The 18,652-nt window shown below is 44.2% G+C and overlaps 1 protein-coding gene and 1 long non-coding RNA gene across 2 annotated transcripts in view; one reads left to right on the plus strand and one right to left on the minus strand.

Annotated features, from left to right (window-relative positions):
• Positions 1-18,652, plus strand: part of PHF2 (PHD finger protein 2) — a 190,869-nt gene that overhangs the window by 136,784 nt on the left and 35,433 nt on the right. The window contains 7 exon segments of the mRNA XM_074283656.1: positions 2,886-3,027; positions 6,326-6,512; positions 7,984-8,146; positions 9,345-9,432; positions 10,100-10,206; positions 12,917-13,008; positions 17,490-17,579. Coding sequence (XP_074139757.1) covers positions 2,886-3,027; positions 6,326-6,512; positions 7,984-8,146; positions 9,345-9,432; positions 10,100-10,206; positions 12,917-13,008; positions 17,490-17,579 — 869 coding nt within the window.
• On the minus strand, positions 15,913-18,497 carry LOC141551710 (uncharacterized). The gene is made up of 4 exons (XR_012484938.1): positions 18,241-18,497; positions 17,907-17,970; positions 17,355-17,443; positions 15,913-16,376 (listed from the first exon to the last, which is right to left on the minus strand). It is a non-coding gene; the product is annotated as an uncharacterized LOC141551710 (long non-coding RNA).

Raw genomic sequence — 18,652 nt, forward strand, 5'->3', positions numbered from 1 at the left:
TTCTAGACCCAAAGCACAAAGCGTTTACTTTATCAGGAGGTGATAGTTGAAGCAGTTCACCTGGGATGCAATGTAGCTCTCCCCCATTACTTTTACCAAGCAAGTGTCTGAAACTCTTATAGCTCTTGTACCCCTGCAATCCTCTAAGCTCTCCCTGCAGTCTGGGCCCCTGGTCCCTAGTGTGAAAAACACTTAAAAACAAACAAGCAATAGAAAAGGTGAGAATTATTTGAAAACCTATTTTCAGCATAAAAATCTATCTTGGTTCATCTTTTCTATACAGTCAGTGAATCCCGTAGACTAGTGGTGTCAAATTCAAATGGAAATGATGGGGTCACTAATTGGTACATAAGGATATTGCCAGTTGCATACTTAGTTTTAAATGTAACGTTATCTATGTTTTATTGTTATTTTTATTTGTTTTTCCCTTCTTTTTTTCCTTCCTTCCCTCCTTCCCTCTCTTTTTTCTTTCCTCCCTCCTTTATTTCTTCCTCTCCCCTCCTTTCCCTTTCTTCCCCTCTCCTTTCTCTCTCTTCCCTTTTCCTTCTTTTCCCCTTTCCCTCTTTTCCTCTCCTTCTTTCCTTTTGTATTTACTTACTTGCTTACGTGTTGTTTATTCCCAATAGAACTTAAGCTCTTTTGAGGGCAGTTTCATTTTTTGTCTTTTTATTTCTATAGTGCCTCACACATAGAAGGTACTTAATAAAAGTATGCAGATTTGATCTGAAGTAGCATAGTAGAAGTTGGAGTAAAGTTATTTTGGGACTCTGATCCCCATGGTTTCCATTTTACCCTTCACAATTGCCAATGTTATTCCTAATGTCTTAGCATTTTTTTTTTTGCTAAGAAACAGAGAAAGTCGAACACGCAGAGGCAGAGAAAGGAGGAAAGAAGAAAGAGAGGAGAGAGAATGAGAATATATACTTGGGGAAATAATGTTACTCCTGTACTTGAGTCCCAGTGGCTCCCTATTGCTTCTAAGATAAAATACAAATTTCTCTGTTATTTAAAGTTCTTCCATATATGACTTATTTTTCCTCGAGGATTTCACATTACTTGCCCTTATACACTCTATGTTCCAGGTTCTCTGGCTTACTTGATATTTCATTTTCTGCCTATGTGCCTTTACATACACAGTCTCTCATTCTAAATGAATGAATGGATGGATGTATTGATGAATAGGTGGATGGTTGGTTGGATGGATGAAGGAATGGATGGATTGATGCAGATGAATGAATGGATTGATGAGTAGATAGTTGGCTAGATGGATGAATAAGTTATTGAATGAGTGTAAAGGTATTTATTAGGCACCTATTACGTGCCAAGCACTGTGGTAAGTGCTGAGAGTACAAATACCAAAGCTAAAACTATTTCTGCTTTTTAGAAGTTTATGTTCTACAATTCATGTATGGAAGTAGTAGCCAGCGAAGTAACAAAATTACAGGGATGGTACATGGAGCCATAAGTGACTAGACTGACATACTTATAAAATATGGGCATCAATTTGATCATGATCCATATTCCAGAACTGTGTGGGAAGGTTGTACTTGAACAATGAGAAGACTGGAGGAGGTGGTTGGAGAAGAGGTAGTAAAGTGAAACATGAATAGGGTTTCTTTTTCTGAAAAAATGATCCAAAGGCAGTCATCAGTGAGGAGAATGAAGTCACAGAGCAGAAGTTCCTCAGGGTCAGATCTCTGGTGTAGATGGCAAAGTGATTGGGAAGGAAGCTGCATATTTCTGCATATCTCTAGTATCCAATAATATTTAATAAACATTTACTAAGTGCCTACTGTGTGCCAGGTACTATGGTAAGTACTGGAAATTCAAATATGAGTGAAATGGAAGATATTCTCTGCCTTTGAGAAGTTTCCATTCTAATGAAGACAAGTACAAGTAAGCTGAAAAGAAGTGGAGTGGGGTAGAAAGAAGGTGACTTGCGAGGAGCCACGACGGAAAGGGAGATGACTGGCCTGGGCACCCTCCTTAAAAATAGTTTCTGGGAGGATCCCTCTACCCTCCAGTCAGAGGGAGGGACCCCAGAGATGAAATTGCTAGGGACTATCATGTGTTTGTCGTTCTGATCTGGGCACATGTTGTTTCCGCCCTGTAGAAGATAAGTTTTCTCAGGACAGAGATAGTTTCATATTGGTCTTTGTCTTCTCCTTGCCTTTGTCAGGACCTGTCACATGGTAGGAATTCAATAAATGTTTATTGTATTGCATTGAATTTAATTTACTCTGACTCATTCTCAAAGGGGAGGGATTTCAGGATCCCCTTAATTTGCTGCTTGCTAGTCATCCTCATAACCTGAAAGGAGAGTAAATATTATCTAGACTAGGGCTACTTAAACTTTTTTCCATTTGTGACCTCTTTTTGTCCAAGACATTTTTACACAACCCTGAGCATATGGGGAGAGTTGCACAGTGGAACTAGCTGAAGGTCAGTTGTGCAGCCTTGCAAAGAATTACCAGCTCGAGGCATATCCTGAGGTTCTTGAAGCCCTGAACCTCCCTAGAGGGCAGCATCCTGGGTTTTTAATCTTAATTTACAAGGTTGACTTAGAGCAGAATTAGAATCCAGAGCCCTAGAATCCTGTTAGACAGTAACATCTCACTGCTGCTGCTTCTAATGTTTCCCTGTGTTGTGCATTTGCCTGTTACTTGTTGGCAACCACATAAGAGGTAGTTATATCCCCATCTATAGCAACAGACTGATGACAAGTCCAGTAGGTTGAAGAGTGTCTTTTTCTCCAGTATAAGTTGAACTGCCTCATACAGTAGTCTCATCTCTCTGGGTTTTGTAGATTCTTTGGTCAGACCTGATGACTCTGGGCTTCTGGTACCAGAGATAGGGGCTCATCTGTCTCTTGCTTGAATTCTCAGGCCCAGAGAGAAGTGTGGATGTGACCGATGTCACCAAGCAGAAAGACTGCAAGATGAAACTGAAGGAGTTTGTGGATTATTACTATAGCACCAATCGGAAACGGGTCCTCAACGTCACTAATCTGGAGTTTTCTGACACCAGGTGAGCCAGCCTTGCCCAGAGAGCCTTTGTGGAAAGACTGGAAGCGTCTCTGTTCTCTCTGGGGACCATGGCTCCTTCTGTTAAGGAGAAGCTGGTTGACAGTGGATTTTGGGAAATTGCTTCTCCATTGCTTAGAAATGGCTTAATTTCTTATTTTTCTCGGTTTCCTCAAACACCTGAAACATTGTGAGGGAGAGGAGAGACAGCTGACATAGAGTATAGAATACTGGACTCAGTCAGGATGAGCTGCTGGATTCAGATGCTGTCTTAGACTTATAACTAGAAAAACCACTAATCTCTTGGATCCTCTATTTTTTCTCTGTAAAATGAGGATGTTGGAGTAGATGACCTTTAAATTCTTTTCCAGTTCAATCTAAGATCCTGTGATCTCAGTGGTCTGGAAAATGTATCCCTCCTTGTTATCTTTCCATACCATTTTCTTCTCATTTGGAGACAGGCTATGAAGAAAAGCCAGCAGGCTCCTGTGAATACTTGGCCCTAGGAACAGGGGAGAGCAGTGTTAAAAAAGAACATTTTGGCTTGACCTATAGAAAGACTTGTTAAGATATAGATCTGCCTCAAGTGGTAGTGAATTCCCTCATTGTAGACCTTCAAACAGCGACTGGATGACTTGTCTTTGACAGGAATGCTTTAGAGGCAATTCTTGTTTGTATACCAGTTAGATGATAGGACTTGAAATGTTCCTTCCAACTCTGTGATTAATTATTGAGTGGGAACTTTCAGATTCTGGGGGCTACCTCAGGTTTGGAACAGAAGCCATTGTGGACAGCCTTATTATTTTGTTTTTCTGATGTGGACTGCTTGGTAATTCATAGAATGATGGGTGGGACTGTCTCTCTTTCCTCCTTCTGATAAAGAATGGTAAAATTACAAAGTTGCCCAGATTTGACCTTGGCACCATTATATAAACTCTTGTTGCCATTCTATTGTATCACTGTAGCACAAAAAGTTCCCAGGGACCCATGGTTTCCCCATCTATCCAGAATCTCCCACTCTGCCTTTGATCTGGTGTCTCACTGGAAATTCTCTGTGCTAGAGACCTTTTTTCTTCTCCCATATAAGAAACTGCATTTATTAAAAAAAAGATTCTAATAAACTAATTTTCATTAAGGTATCCTTGAATAATAACTTAATATACTATCTCTTCCAAGAGAACTGACATCCCAAGTAGACTCAAGAGATTACACTGATCCAGAAGGTAGAACTAAATTGAATTGGTAGAAATTAGAGAGGCAGATTGATTTAAATCAGGGCTTCTTAAACCAAGCTCCATGTCTGTTGATAGATTTAATGAGTGTCCATGAACTTGGATGTTAAAACAAATCATATCTTTATTTCATTGTAATTGGTTTCTCTTGGAGTCCTATTTAGTATTATTTTTTTGCATTTAAAAATGGTATTCTGAAGATATGTAACCCCAAAATGGGTAAGAATGCTTGGCTTAAATGGAAAGGGAGCTGTGGTATGATTCCAGGTTTTGCGTAAAATCTGGTGTTATGCAATGCAAATATCTTCAAACTACAATCAGTCTATCATTGATTATTTGCTGAATGCACAGTCCGATGGGGAACACAGGCAGCAGAGAATGGGAGGCAACATGATTTTCAGGCAGGAACAATGATCCAGGGAGAAGGTCATGACCTCTAGTTATGGGGGGATCTTGGGTCTCTCTCTCTCTCTCTCTCTCTCTCTCTCTCTCTCTCTCTCTCTGTCTCTCTCTCTCTCTGTCTCTCCTCTCTCTCTCTCTGTCTCTCTGTCTCTCTCTCTGTCTCTCTGTCTCTGTCTCTCTCTCTCTCTGTCTCTCTCTGTCTCTCTCTCTCTCTCTCTCTCTCTCTCTCTCTCTCTCTCTCTCTCTCTCTTCTCTCTCTCTCTCTCTCTCTCTCTTTCTCTCCCTTGCCCTCAATTTTGCCCTTTTAAAAAATAAGCCAGTGAATGGGCAGTTAGGTAGCAAAGTGGATAGAACACTAACCCTGGATGGAGTCAGGAGGACCTGAATTCAAATCTAAGCTGAAATCCAGAGATTAGATGATATTTAAAGTTCCTTCCTTGCTGCAAATTCTATTCACTATCCTTGCAAGTTTATTCTTTAGTTGGGGAAATCAGATTTAACCTTATAGGTCTGGGGAAACACTGTGCATTTGCTATTTGGTTGAGAAAGAGACAGTTCCCCAAACAGAGGATGGAGTCAGAGAATCTGAGTTCCAAGCCTAATTGCATCAATCTCTGGCAAAGCCCTCCAGTTCTCTGGCGTAATCTACTCATTGCTAGAGAAGAAAGTCGTAGAGAAGCCGTCTTGGAAGACACGTCAGATATCTGCAGCTCGGCGAGCTTAGAAAGAAGGCAATGTGTCGAACGTGATCTTTCCTAAAAAAAAAAAAAAAAAAAAAAAAAAAAAAGGGAATCCAATATAGTCAGAGGGTACTGGTAGCTGACTCCACTTTTTCTTACTTCTTGCCTGGCTTAGCTCTCACCTCTCACTGGTGTGAGCTGGATTTCTCATCAAGCGTTCAGTGATTAGAAATCATTTCAGAGAGGAATTTCATAGTTTCCATTTTTTGCAGAGGCAGCAGTAGAACAAAGTCGTTATTCCCTGGGCCAGGTGGGACTATCCTGGACAGAATGCGGCATTAGGCACTTGGTGCCTTTCCCAAAACAATGAAGCTCGAACTGAATTAAAGTTTCCATCCTTTTTTGCTCATATTTTAATCAAGAGATAATCTAACCAGATTTGATGGGAAGCAGAAACAACAGGGTAGAGCTGAGAGCTTAAAGAACAGATGCTATCGTTTAAAAGACACCGAAAATGCCCCATGTTGTGTGGAGGGAGAAAACAACAATCTTTCTCTTCAGTGCTACAATGGTCAAAACAAAACACATATTTAGGCCAAGATGGAAACTGTTGCCTTCTAAGGCTCCAAGTGAACAGACTCCTTGGGGAAAGATTCTCCCCTGGTAATGAGAAAAGCTCCCAGTAAGTAGTGTTCCACAGTTGGCAGAGCACTCTCTACATACATTACTGAAGCTCTGGGAGAAACTGGCTCTTGGAACCACTTTCTCTGAACCTCAGAAAAGGGTGACTTGTCCAAGGTCACACAGCTGGACCGTGTCCAAGGCAGGGTTATCTACCCCGGCCTTCTGGTGCTCTTGTTGCTACATCAAGCTTGCCTTGTCAATGGGACAAGAGCCTTCCTGAGAATAAGCTTTCCTTCCTCTTCCTCATCCCCCAAATTCCCTGCATATTTTTTACTGAATCATCTTTTCATTCTTCTGCCTTCAGAATGTCCAGCTTTGTAGAACCTCCGGAGATTGTGAAAAAGTTATCCTGGGTAGAAAACTATTGGCCCGATGATGCCTTACTGGCCAAACCCAAAGTGACCAAGTATTGCCTGATTTGTGTGAAGGACAGTTACACTGACTTTCATATAGACTCTGGAGGGGCCTCAGCCTGGTACCACGTGCTCAAGGTAAGCAACCAAAGTGCCCACTTAACGTGTGAAGTGGTAAGACATGTGGTAAGACATGAAGAATGGTTGAATTGCATAGATAAATAAAATAGAAACCAAAATAATGGAGACCTCAGTGTGAGGCTTCCCAGAAGAGATGGGTCTCCAATTGGTTTTGAGGAATTGTTGGATTTGGCCAGGTGGAAGGGCAGAGGGGCCATTGTAGGTAGGACCATTCTAGGTGGTCAGTACTACTTGGAGGCAGATGATTAATGAATGTGAAGGACATAGATGTCAGATGGAAGCTCCCCTGGCTTGATTTTATTGAAGTGCTTTCTTATTTTTAAGGCCCAACTCAGAAGCTAGCTCCTTCACAAAATTGCCTGACATTTCTCAGTTTTTCTATCTCTTTGCACCCATCTCTGCCATTGAAAATGACATGAGATTTCTCATGGCTCCTTACTGTCCCTCTCCTTTGCATGTTATCTTAGCTATTTACTGATTTGTCCTTCCTCCATTGGACTGTAAACTTCTTGAGAGTGTGGCCTTGTGTTTATCTGTGTAACCCCAGCCCTCAGTACAGAGTCCTCCACATAATGATTTTATAAAAAATTTAATTTACTACAAAGCCTATTTGGTGCCAGAATTAATAGAATGCTGAATTTGGAGTCAGGAAGGAAGAACTGAGTTCAAATCCTGTCTTAGACACTGGCATTGTGACCCTGGGAAGTTAACCACCCTAAGTCCTAGTTGCCACATCTGTAAAAATAGGGTAATAGCACTTACTTCATAGGGAAGTTGTGGGGATCATATAAGATAACATATTGAAAGTGCTTTGCAAACTTTAAAGCACTCTTTAAATGCAGGCTATTATTATAATTATAATTATTATTATTACTCTACCTGTCCTGATTTCTAGAAGGCTAAGTGAAAAACATTGAGGGAATTTTTATCTTTTTAAAATTAAAATGGAGCCCCCGAATCCTTCCTGTCCAATCTCAAGGACATATAATAGCCCAAATCAGGTTGCTCAAGCCCTCACCTTTGTTTTTCACATCGAGCATGTGGCCTCCTTCCCAGTTTTGCTAAGAATAAAAGCACCTACTTCACAGGGGAGTTGTGAGGATCAAAAAAATACCATATTGGAAGTGTCCTGCAACTTTAAAGCGCTATTCTAGATGCAGGCCATTCTTATTATGATTATAATTGTTATTCCCCTACCTGCCCTGATTTCTGGAAGGCCTCATGAAAAGCTCTGAGGGAATTTTTGAGCCCCCAAGTCCCTTCCTGTCCAATCTCAGAGACCCATGATGGCCCAAATCGGGCTGCTCAAGCCCTCATGCATGTTTTTCACTTTGCACACGTGGCCTCCTTCCCAGTTTTGCTAAGAGGGATTTCTTCAAGTCCAAGAACATTTGGAGCTCAATCTATCACATCCAGTAACCTGGAAAATGATCAGTTCTCCCTAACGACGCTGCTCTTTCTTGTTCAGGGGGAAAAGATCTTTTATCTCATCAAACCAGCCTCCGCGAATCTCTCTCTGTACGAGCGATGGCAGTCGGCTGCCAATCACAGCGAGATGTTCTTTGCCGACCAAGTGGACAAATGCTATAAGTGTACAGTAAAGCAAGGCCAAACGCTGTTCATTCCTTCAGGTATGTCTGCGCTAGAAGGGAGCTGCTGGTCTGAAAAGGACGGCTCCTCTTGACCTTCCTCCTCCTCCTCCCCTTCCCCACTTCCCCTCCCCTTGGAGGATTCCTTCCCTCCCTCCTTCCCCCTCCCCTGACCCCTCAGTCTCGTGGTATTCCCTGAAGCCTGCGCCACGGTCACTCCCATGCGGTGTCCATGTCACCTGCGTGCGGGATCCATGCCCCATACCGCCTCTCCCCAGATGTGGGGGCCTTTGGACAGTTTAGGTGGCCCTATTTCGTGAGTTTTTGAGTAGGAGGAGAACAGAGTTTACGAGGGGAGCTGCAGTTCTCCCTTCATTTAAAAAATAATTAGCTGTCAAGGCTGCCGCCCCTCCCCGCCAAAGGATGCTTGCCATTTAATGTCAATCCAGAGGTACCTCTCCCCGCCGCAGGTAACGGAGCGCTGCCCTCAGGGGTCAAGCCAAGACAGACTGCGGCGGGGAGGGCCGTGCAGACTCCCTGTTAGAACAGCTGCTCGCGCAGCTGGCACTTTCCCCCAAGCCCCGGCTGTTGTCAGCGGCCAGAACAAGTGGCTGACTGATTCCCGGCGAGTCCCGGTGGCCCAGCCTTTTCTCAGCCCGAGGCAGGGCCCGAGGGAAGCCGCCCGCCCGGGGCCTCCTCCTTCCGGTGCCAGGGAGCAGTGCGGTGCGGCGGCGGGCAGTGTGCTGCGGCGGAAGGGCACCGGTCCTCCCGGGACGGGGCTTCTAGCCTGGCTCTCCCCGGCCCGGTGACTCGCCCTCTCGCCCCTGGGATGGGCAGGAGGCTCTCCGAAGTTCCGGGATCGCAGCCAGATGCTCTTTGCTGACCGAGGGGACACACTGTATAAGGGCCGTGGAGCCTCTCACTTTGGGGTTAGCTTCCCGGCTTCCTCCGCAGGCAGGGAGGTCGCTCGGGCCTGGAGGCGGCCTCTTTAATCTCGGACCCCTCCGCGCCCCCGCGCTTTCTCCCCAGGCGCACGGAGTAGCCCGGCTCCGAGGAAGCTTGCGCACACGCCCCTGGGATAACCAGCTGATGTAGGGAGTTGGAGGAGGTCGGGAGAAGGGCCTCTCGTCCCTGCCGGCCTCCTGGGGGGAGCGGCCGAGGGTGTTTCTGGGAGGCCCCCTGCCCTGCGGCCTCGGAGGTGGGGGGTCTGCGGACACCAGCATTTCTTCCTCTCTTATAGGTTGGATATATGCAACACTAACCCCTGTAGACTGCCTGGCATTTTCAGGACATTTCCTTCACAGCCTGAGTATTGAAATGCAGATGAGGTATTGTGCTTCAAGTGTTTATTAATAATGTGCTACCCCCTCCCCTGTTCTCCCCCACCTCTCTCCTCCCCCAGTGCCCTGCTTCTACTCTCCCTGGAAACTGTTGCTATGCATTTTGAAAACCCTGAGTTCGGTCACTTAGGGTTTTTCCCTTTTGCCTCAGACTGAGCATCGAGGCACGTGCCACTCTCAATTGCTTGAAATAATAATGGGGTTTCCTCTTCTGTCCGACTCTCCCGAGCCCCTCGAGGGAAAAACCTGCTCTTAGGATTTATAGGGGTCTTAAGGGGACAGCCCCCCGAGAGTATCGGGCTGACTGGAGGGAGGAAGGCCGAGAGGAGAGGAGGGAGGCGGGAGCGAGCCGCTCTCCAAGGTGCCCGCCCGGGCCTCGGCCGCTCCCCTCCGCGCCAGTTAGCATCGGTGTCTCCTCACGCTGCCACTCCGCATTGTCTGCCAGCCCAGCATGCATGCCCTCCGGAACCAACGGCCACCCAGGCCACCGGAGCCCGCCATTCATTACTAGTGGTTTCCTCGCTGGGCGCGGTGCGTCGGCCGCCTCAGCCCGCGGCCTTCGCTTCCCCCGTCCCCGGCTCGGGCCGACCCCCCGGGGAGTCTCCCACCTTGGCGGGACTCATTGCACTGAAGTACATTTTGCTTTGGACCGCAGAGCGTACGAAGTGGAGAGGAGATTGAAAGTCGGCAGTCTGACCCAGTTCCCGAACTTTGAAACCGCCTGCTGGTACATGGGGAAGCACCTGCTGGAGACGTTCAAAGGTGGGAAACGGCTCCCGGCTTTCACTGGGAAATCGGGCTCCCGCCGGGGGCGGGGGCGGGGGAGAGGGGTCCTTCGGCTCCGCCGCTCCGGCCCTCCCAGTGGCTTTGCGAAGCCCGGAACCACCCGGCTCTGCCGCTAGATTGCGAGGGGAGGGGGGGGGGAGGGAGCAGTTAGATGCGCAGTGGATAGAGCTCGGGCCCTGAAGTCAGCCGGACCTGGGTTCGAATTTGGTCTCAGACTGGCTGTGTGACCCTGGGCAAGTCACTTAACCCCAGCCTCAGGGAAAAAAATAATAAAGCCTCACATTCTAGGGCATTAATTACTCTGTACTAGTCACTGTGCTTAGCACGTTAGAACTATCTCATTTGATTGGTCACAGTGACCCTGGGAGGGGGAGGTGCTGTTATCACCCCATTTTACAGATGGGGAAACTGAGCCAGGCCGAGGTTAAGTGACTGCTCTGAGTCATCCCTTTAGTCCTAAGGCTGAATTAAAATTCACACCTTCCTTTTTTGAGGTCCCGCCATAGCTGAGCCTCCTTGTATTGTTTTCATGAGAATCCAGAGTCAGGTGATCAGTGCTTCTGAGGCAGGTCACTTCTTACAGGCCTTTGCTATCTCACCTGTAAAATGGGAATAACAATGTTCCCACAGACTTCTTGTATCTACCTCACAGGATTGTTTTTCAGGAGCAAATAAACTACTTGGGGAAGCACTTAAGAATTGAGTTTACATTGCTGCATATGGGGGTGGGGGTTCACTGAATTTGGAAGAATGCCCTTATTTCCCAACCATTTACACCGACTTTGAGTACCCGGATTGTCATTTATGACATCTCCCAATGTTTACATTTTTAAAAAATGTTCAAAACCCGCAGCTCTCCCTATTGCTAAGGAATTTCAGTTTCCTGAGGTGAGCTGAACTGCCCCCCCCCCCCCCCCATATCAGACCCAGTGTTCCTCAGATAAGACGACTGGGTTTTTATTCACAGAGTCCTCCCCCAGTAATGGTCTTTTTAGGAAGTGGACACACCAGAACAATATGCCAGGAGCATGAGAGAGACAGAAGTGGGGGAGAATTTTAGAACTCTGAGGGCCCTCCTCCCAGCTGGACTACCGTTTGAGTTGTGCTGGCTGATTGGAATAATGCTGGCATCTTACATAGATTTACAACACAGGGGACAGAGTGGAATCCCACAATATTGCTCTAGAGTAAGAAGACGGTCCTTGTTCTGGCCTTGCCACCAATTTACTGAGCGACTTTGGCATGCCATTTTCCTTTCCCGATCCTAGTTTTGTCTCATCTGTAAAATGGGGATATCACAGCTATTCTACCTACCTTCACAGGGTTGTCATGAAATCACATGATTGCCTCAGTGTGAATTTATAAATTCTACGAAGCTTTCATTTTTCATACACTTTAACCCTTGAAGATTATAGAACACTTTCCTCAAAATGAACCAGTAACAGAGGTAGACACATTTTTGTCTCCCCTTTACATCTAAAGAAAGCAGGGCTTTGACATTTACTTGTCGTTTCAGTGTCTCAAGACCAAGTCAGGCTCCATTTCTAAGTTTGACCCAGCTCTAAAGTTTGATACCTGAGTAGTCCTTCCAGCTCTTTGTACCTTTTAGATCTCAAAGAAAATGTAACTTTATTTTGCAATTAGGTCCCTCTGGTAAACCTAATGTAAAAAAAATAAAAACTTTGCTATCAGTGAATCCTCAAGGTAGCTTTGTCTGTGGTGTTTGGCCAGGCGCAGAGTTCTCCCCAAGGCAAAGGTTCAAAGCATGGTCAGTCACACGAGGACAAGAGAGGATAAATGAATAAGAGGAGAACTTTCGTAGTGTTTGTGCCTACACGGCAGAAAGATGTGTTAGGTGACACAGTGGTCACAACTGGGGTCAAGAAGGTCCGAGTTGGTATCCTGCCTCAGACATTTGCTAGCTGGATGAGTCTGGGGAAAGCATATTACCTCTCAGTGCTTTATTTCCCATTTGTAAAACAGATAATCTCTCAGAGTCAGGAAGAACTTTGAGGATAAATTGAGATAATACTAATAAAGTGCTTTGCAAATATTTTTTTCAAGCGAGTATGTATGAAATTTAATATTTACATAAAATAGAAAGCAATTTAGTTTTCAAAAGCATCCCTAATCTCCCTACTCTTCCCCTACCACCTTCTGCTTGGTGAGCTGGAGTAGGGGCTGCCAGTCCACTGACATTTTCACATAGCTTCATTATCCCTGAATCTGAGGTCATCCCCCTTCTCTCTGCTCTCCTTCCAAGCACTATGGAAGTCCAGGAGTCCGGTGGAGCAAATTAAGTGCTTTGCAAATATTAAAGCATGTTATGTTATTACTTTTTTTTTACATGGGGGAGGTTTGTATGGTTTAAGCAGTAAGATCTGGGGCAAGAAAACACTTTCCCCATTCCATTAGTCAGGGAATGCTCTCTGGAGGAGCTGGAATTTTACAAGCTGTTTTAATCTTGAAAAACAAAGAATGGGTGGACAACATGGAAGGCCAGTGTGTGCTGAGGGATCCCAAACTCCCTGGAACCTGAGCAGATATGTGTGCCAGGATACCTTCCTTTTCTTATGGTGAGAAGAGCAATGTATCTGGAACCAGGGGCTGGGGTGGAGTAGGAAGCAGTGGCTTGCTGTGTGGGAGCTGTGTCTGTGGGAGCTAATTAAATGATTCCTTTCCTTAGGATCACACAAATCTGGTAAGCAGCCACCTCCCCATATAGTCCAAGGAGCTAAAATACTGAACGGTGCATTCAGGTCATGGACGAAAAAGCAGGTAAGACAGCATCTGTGTTCCCATGGTGTGTAGATGGGGCAGGGGGAGCAGATAGGGAAATAGTCCAAGTTGTGAAGATTTGGAGATGGGCATTCCCAGCAGGATATATGATCTCTGCCTTCAAGTACCTTCAGGCTTGTCATGTGGAAGGATTTCATTTATTCTGTTTGTGACCAGTGGGTAGAGATAGGAGAAATGTGGAAAAATTCAAAGATTTCTACTCAGTAGAAAAAAAGAACTTCCTAATAATTAGACTGACCCACTAATAAAAAGGGACTGGATTCCCAGAGGATGGATAACTATTGTTGGGAATACTGCAGAGTGGATTTGGGGCTTTTGTGGGTGCTGGAAGATATTTTAAGTTTTTTGGACTATATTGGACTTTTGAAGATGCTTACAAAACGGATTTTAATTCCTGAAGTGATCTTAGGACTTGTAGGGGCAGTATGATATAATGGACAGAATGTGAAATCTGGCATCAACTGAGTTCCATTCACATGTGACGCTTTTTTCTCACTGCCATGGACAAGTCAGTGTAGCAGAACCTCCATTTCCCCATTCGTAAAATGAAAGAGTTGGGCTAGCTAATTTTGACATCCCTCCAAAACTAATCTTGTGATCCAATGACTTACTCTTTTCTTTGAATAGTAAAATATCATTTGGCAGTAAGTTTGTTCAGGCAAATGTTACTCAGGGAAATGTTATAACACTACCACAGAGTCTCAGCCCCACAGCCGCTACCATACACTTCTCAATCCACAGGTGTCAGATGCACGTGGCTTAATGGAAAGTACCTGAGTCTCCGTTCTGGGGGATCTTAATTCAAAACCTATCACAAATTTAGCTGCGTGATCCAGGCCAAATGATTTCTCTCTGACCCTCAGTTTTCTCATCTATAGAATGGGGATAATAATATTTATGTTATCTTCCTCCTTGGGCTGTTGAAAGTGTTTTAAAAACCTTGAAGTATCATGGAAACTTATGTTATGATGGAGCCATTTCTCTGTTTAAAAAACAAAACAAAACTATCTGGCAGTTCTCTGTTTCCAGCCTGCTCTCCCATCGTTGCTAACACAGCATTATGACCCCTCCAACGTTGTGGATTTCTGACAGACAGGATTACTGATTGATCTCTGTCTCTTCTTGCCTCATTCTGTCCCTGTGAGTTTGAGTAGATCAGACCCTCTCTCCATTTGGACCTGGGACCAAAGACTTTCTTTTCTTTCATAAGCTGACTCTGTGAAGCTTTCCTTAGTTTCTCCCCCTGGATTCCCTGCTCTTCTTTGCCCTATCTTCTCAACTCTCTTGGAGATATTTTCTCTCCTTCCTAAAATTTTGTTAGAGTAGAGTTCTCCTTTACTCACGTCTCATTCTGCCTTATGTCACTCATTGATTCAGCAACCGTTTATTAGGGACTGAGCTGAGCCATGGAAGAAGGAAGAAAGTTTAAGTTAGACATAGTCCTTACCCTCATGGAGCTTGTGGTCTAGATGGGAATGATGATACAGTAATAATACTAATAAAGTAATAGTAACTAAAATATTCATAGTGGCTTTAAGATTTACAAAGTGATTTATATTTCCTATTATGTTCCAACAACCCCATCTTACAAGAAGCCTTTCCCAAGAAGCCTCTTAATTCTAAAGTCTTCTTTTTATACCGTCCAGAGCTTCTTTGGACTTATTTATCTGCATGTTGTCTTTCGCATTAGATTGTAAGCTTCTTGAAGACAAGGGTTGTCTTTTGCCTCTTTTTCTATCCCCAGCACTTAGTGCATATAGTAGGTGCTTAATAATTGTTTATTATTCTAACTACACACATTATCTCATTTGATCCTCACAATAATTCTGTGAATTAGGTATTATTATCCCCACTTTACTGATGAGGAAACTGAGACTAAGGGTCACATTGTTATCAGGTATCAGAAGCAGGGTCTGAACTGACTCTCAGGTACAATATTCTATTCTCACCAGCATAAATAATTATAATATATATCATTATATGAGTCACTCATCAGGAAAATAAAAGAAAACATGAAGTCAGAGCATGGAGTCTTGTTGCAAACTTTTTCCTTTCATGCACTGTACATATGTTTTGAGTGGAAAGATCTCTGCATTTCAGGAGTTTCAGTCCTGGCTCAGCTATTTATCGACTTTGTAATAATGAGAAAGTTATTAACCTCTGTTGGTCTCAGCATCTTCATTTGTAAATGAGAGGGAATTAACCTAGGTGACCTCTGAGGCCCTTTCCACCTTCAGTTCTATGATCTTATTCTAGCCAAATTGGAAACTAGTTGTTCCCCAGTGTCATCCTACTGTTTCCAACCTCCATACACTTAACCAGCCTGTCCCCCATGTCAGGAATACAGCTGTGCTCCTTCCTTAGATCGAGCTCTCTTCTGCCCCTAGAATCTTCAATCTTACAGAATACTTATTTTTGCAAATATTTCATATTTGTGCACTTCTCTTACCTCCATCCCCCTAGACTAGAAGCTCATTGAGGGGAGGATTATATCATAGTTTATCTTTGTATTTCTAGTGCCCAGTACAATGTCTTGTGATGATTCTTTTTGGTTGAATTAAGAGGCAGTGTGGTCATTGGGAGGGATGTAAAGTAAATCTGCCTGGCAGTGGAGGAAAAAACATTCCTGAGTTCTCTCACATTGTAAAATTTGAGTTAGTTTATAGGTAGCTTATAAGTTAGTTTATAAGTAATTTGAGTTTTCTTTTAAGAGATGCTTTGCCAATAAAGGGGCTTGGGGAGAAGCAGGAGTCTATATTTTCCTGGTAGCCAGTTCTCAAACTGAAATCTGGGATAAGGAGTGAGGGGGAGAAGATTGTTCATTCAGCGCTAGGAAGCATCTCCAGAAGGAACCTTAGAGGTTAGGGAGTTTGCCAGGCCAACTTTATAGGTAAAGGGACAAGTTCTTTTGCATTTAATTTTACATTCACAATCTCTTCTTCTGTAAAAGTCAAGTAATAATCATCAATTAACCCTGGAACATTGATTAAGCACCTACTATTTGCCAGAACTGTGATGGACACAGATAAGTGGAATAATTCTTGTTCTTAAAGAACTGGGGGAACCGGGGGCAGACAGTCTCCTCCTAAAGCATATCTAGAGCCTAGCTCTCCACTTTCATATCATACACTCTATTCCAGCCCAACTGGTCTCTTTACTATTCCCTGTTTACATATTGTGACACTGAGTCAATTATTTAAACGTATCTGGCCCCAATGATCCTCCTCTATAAAATAAGAGGGCCCTGGTCCTTTCTAGTCCTAGGTCTAACATCCTACCCTGTCTCCACACCTACTTCCCACTGAAGTCTCAGAATCCGTGAAGCCTTCCGTAGTTGATTTGCTCACCTGTTTAAGACATAACAAAACAACAATGATAATGAATTATGATGCTGTTACCTAATTATATAATTAAAAATTGTTGCTGTTACTAATTAGAGAATAACATTAGGCAATCTATGTTAAGCTTCTTAAACTGTGGATTTCAACCTCCTGTAGGGCCACATAATTGAATATGGATGTTGTGAAATTATCATTTGTTACAAATAGATGTTTGATTTATATGCCTGTTCTATATACCTATATTCCCAGGGTCAAGTAAAAGTTTCTTGGATGAACAGGGTCATGAGTGGAAAAAGTTTAAGAAGCCCTGTCTTAGATCAGTGATATCAGATTCCAATAGAAAGAGATCCTTTTGACCACATACTAATTTAGAAAACTACAGATTAATGGCATCTATGTTATGGTGTGTTTTCATTTGCTTTGTTAAACAAATATGGTTTAATCTGATGCTGGTGGCAGTTGGGAATTTTGTATACCATTGGTTACTTGGGGACAAGAGTTTGAATTTGATACTTCTGTTTCAGATAGTCACTCTTTCGCTGGAAGAGAAAAAAGGGATGAATTTGGTTTAGCTCAATCATAGATGGCTTTATGGAGGAAGTGATACTTGAGCAGAGCCTTAAAAGATGTGTGAATATGGGACAGTGAGGAGACTGGTTTGGAGACTGGATTCGTGATAGTGGGAGGAGCGGGGTGTGAAGAGGTGGGGAAAGGGAGGGGAGGGCTAGATTGTGGAGAGCCTTGAGTAATGGACATTACACCTCTTGACAAATGGGGAGCCCTGCAGCTTCTGAAGCTGGGAAGAAGAGCAAGTGTTGTTTCTAATGCTCCCACATGAGTTTGGAGGCCAGCAGTACATCCTGTTCCTTTGTCCTGCCATACTTCACAAAGTAACCCATTCATTTTGTAAAAAGCTTATTAACTTACTAAGTTGTTAACTTCTTAATAATTATTAAGCTTATTAATGTCAGTGTAATAAAGTACCTAATCATTCTCGATGGTGGAGAGAAGGATGGTAGTCTTGGGAGATTGGTGCAGGGGAGGAAAAATGAAGTCAAATTCCCCGAATACTTCTGAATATGGAGCAAGAAAGTGAAGCTGTAATATTTTGTGTTTCAGGCCTTAGCAGAACATGAAGATGAACTTCCAGAGCATTTCAAACCATCCCAGCTTATCAAAGACCTTGCCAAAGAGATCCGACTCAGCGAGGTATGTCAGTCTCTCCTGACCTGGAGCAGGACCTGATGATCCGGCTGGGATCCCCCGCTGTGAGGGGAAGTGGCAGCCCTTGGCTGGCTAGGGATCACTAGTGCTGACCCTTGGGTGTCCTGGGCCTGCGGTGGCAAGGCCTTAAGGAGAGTTCCAGTAAATGATCGATCACCTCTTCCTTTGGGCCACAGGCATCCTTACTCATCTCTGGCCACTTCCTTCTTGGTGTTGGGGGCAAGGATACGATATATTTCCCTATTGAGCAGTTTAGAGAAGGACCTGGGAAGCTGAGTGGGGGACTTGGGATTCACAACACAAGGATCTCACCTCTCTTTCCTACCTGTGTGATCTTGGGCAAACCATTACCTTCCCTGGGCCTCAGTTTTCTTATCTGTAAAAATGAAAAGTCAGATCTTACCAATTGTGTCACCCTAGGCAGGTCCCGTAACCCTGTTTACCTCAACTCCTCAACTGCAAAATGAGCTGGAAATGGCAAACTACTAGAGTATCTTTGTCAAGAAAACTCCAAATGAGGTCACAAAGATTCAGCACAACTGAAAAATAAATGAACAGTCATAAAAAACCGGACTATTAAATAGCCTCTGAGCCCCCTCCAGACCCAAATCTATAATATCATGAGCCTAACGAGTTTTCTGCTTACTTGGAAGCCTTGCCCAGGTTTCTTATTTAATGCTTCCAGATCGAAGGGAGCAAGATAGAGGAGGTTGGTGTTCCCCAATCAGGCAGCTCTCAGGCCCTAAGGCCGGCCCTGACCTCTGTTACCTCCGTGGATTTGCTGGTTCTCCTATCCCTGTAAGACCCAAGTGTTAAGAGGAAACTCTACTGTGGAGAGGGTGTCTGTGGGGAGGTTTGGCTCTAACGTTCCCCCAGAGGTCATCGGAGTCCCCGCCTGTGACTGGCCCTGAGGCAGCTCTTGGCCATTCTCAACACAAACATCTAGCTCTTCTGAATCTCACTTGATTCCGGAACCTCCAGGTATTCTGAGACCAACAGCCCTCTGCTCAGAGCAGCGAGCCCCAATGTCCTTGGCGCCAACATGGTCAGACAGGTAG

Source organism: Sminthopsis crassicaudata, chromosome 1 (assembly GCF_048593235.1).
Source record: "Sminthopsis crassicaudata isolate SCR6 chromosome 1, ASM4859323v1, whole genome shotgun sequence".
NCBI lineage: Eukaryota > Metazoa > Chordata > Mammalia > Dasyuromorphia > Dasyuridae > Sminthopsis > Sminthopsis crassicaudata.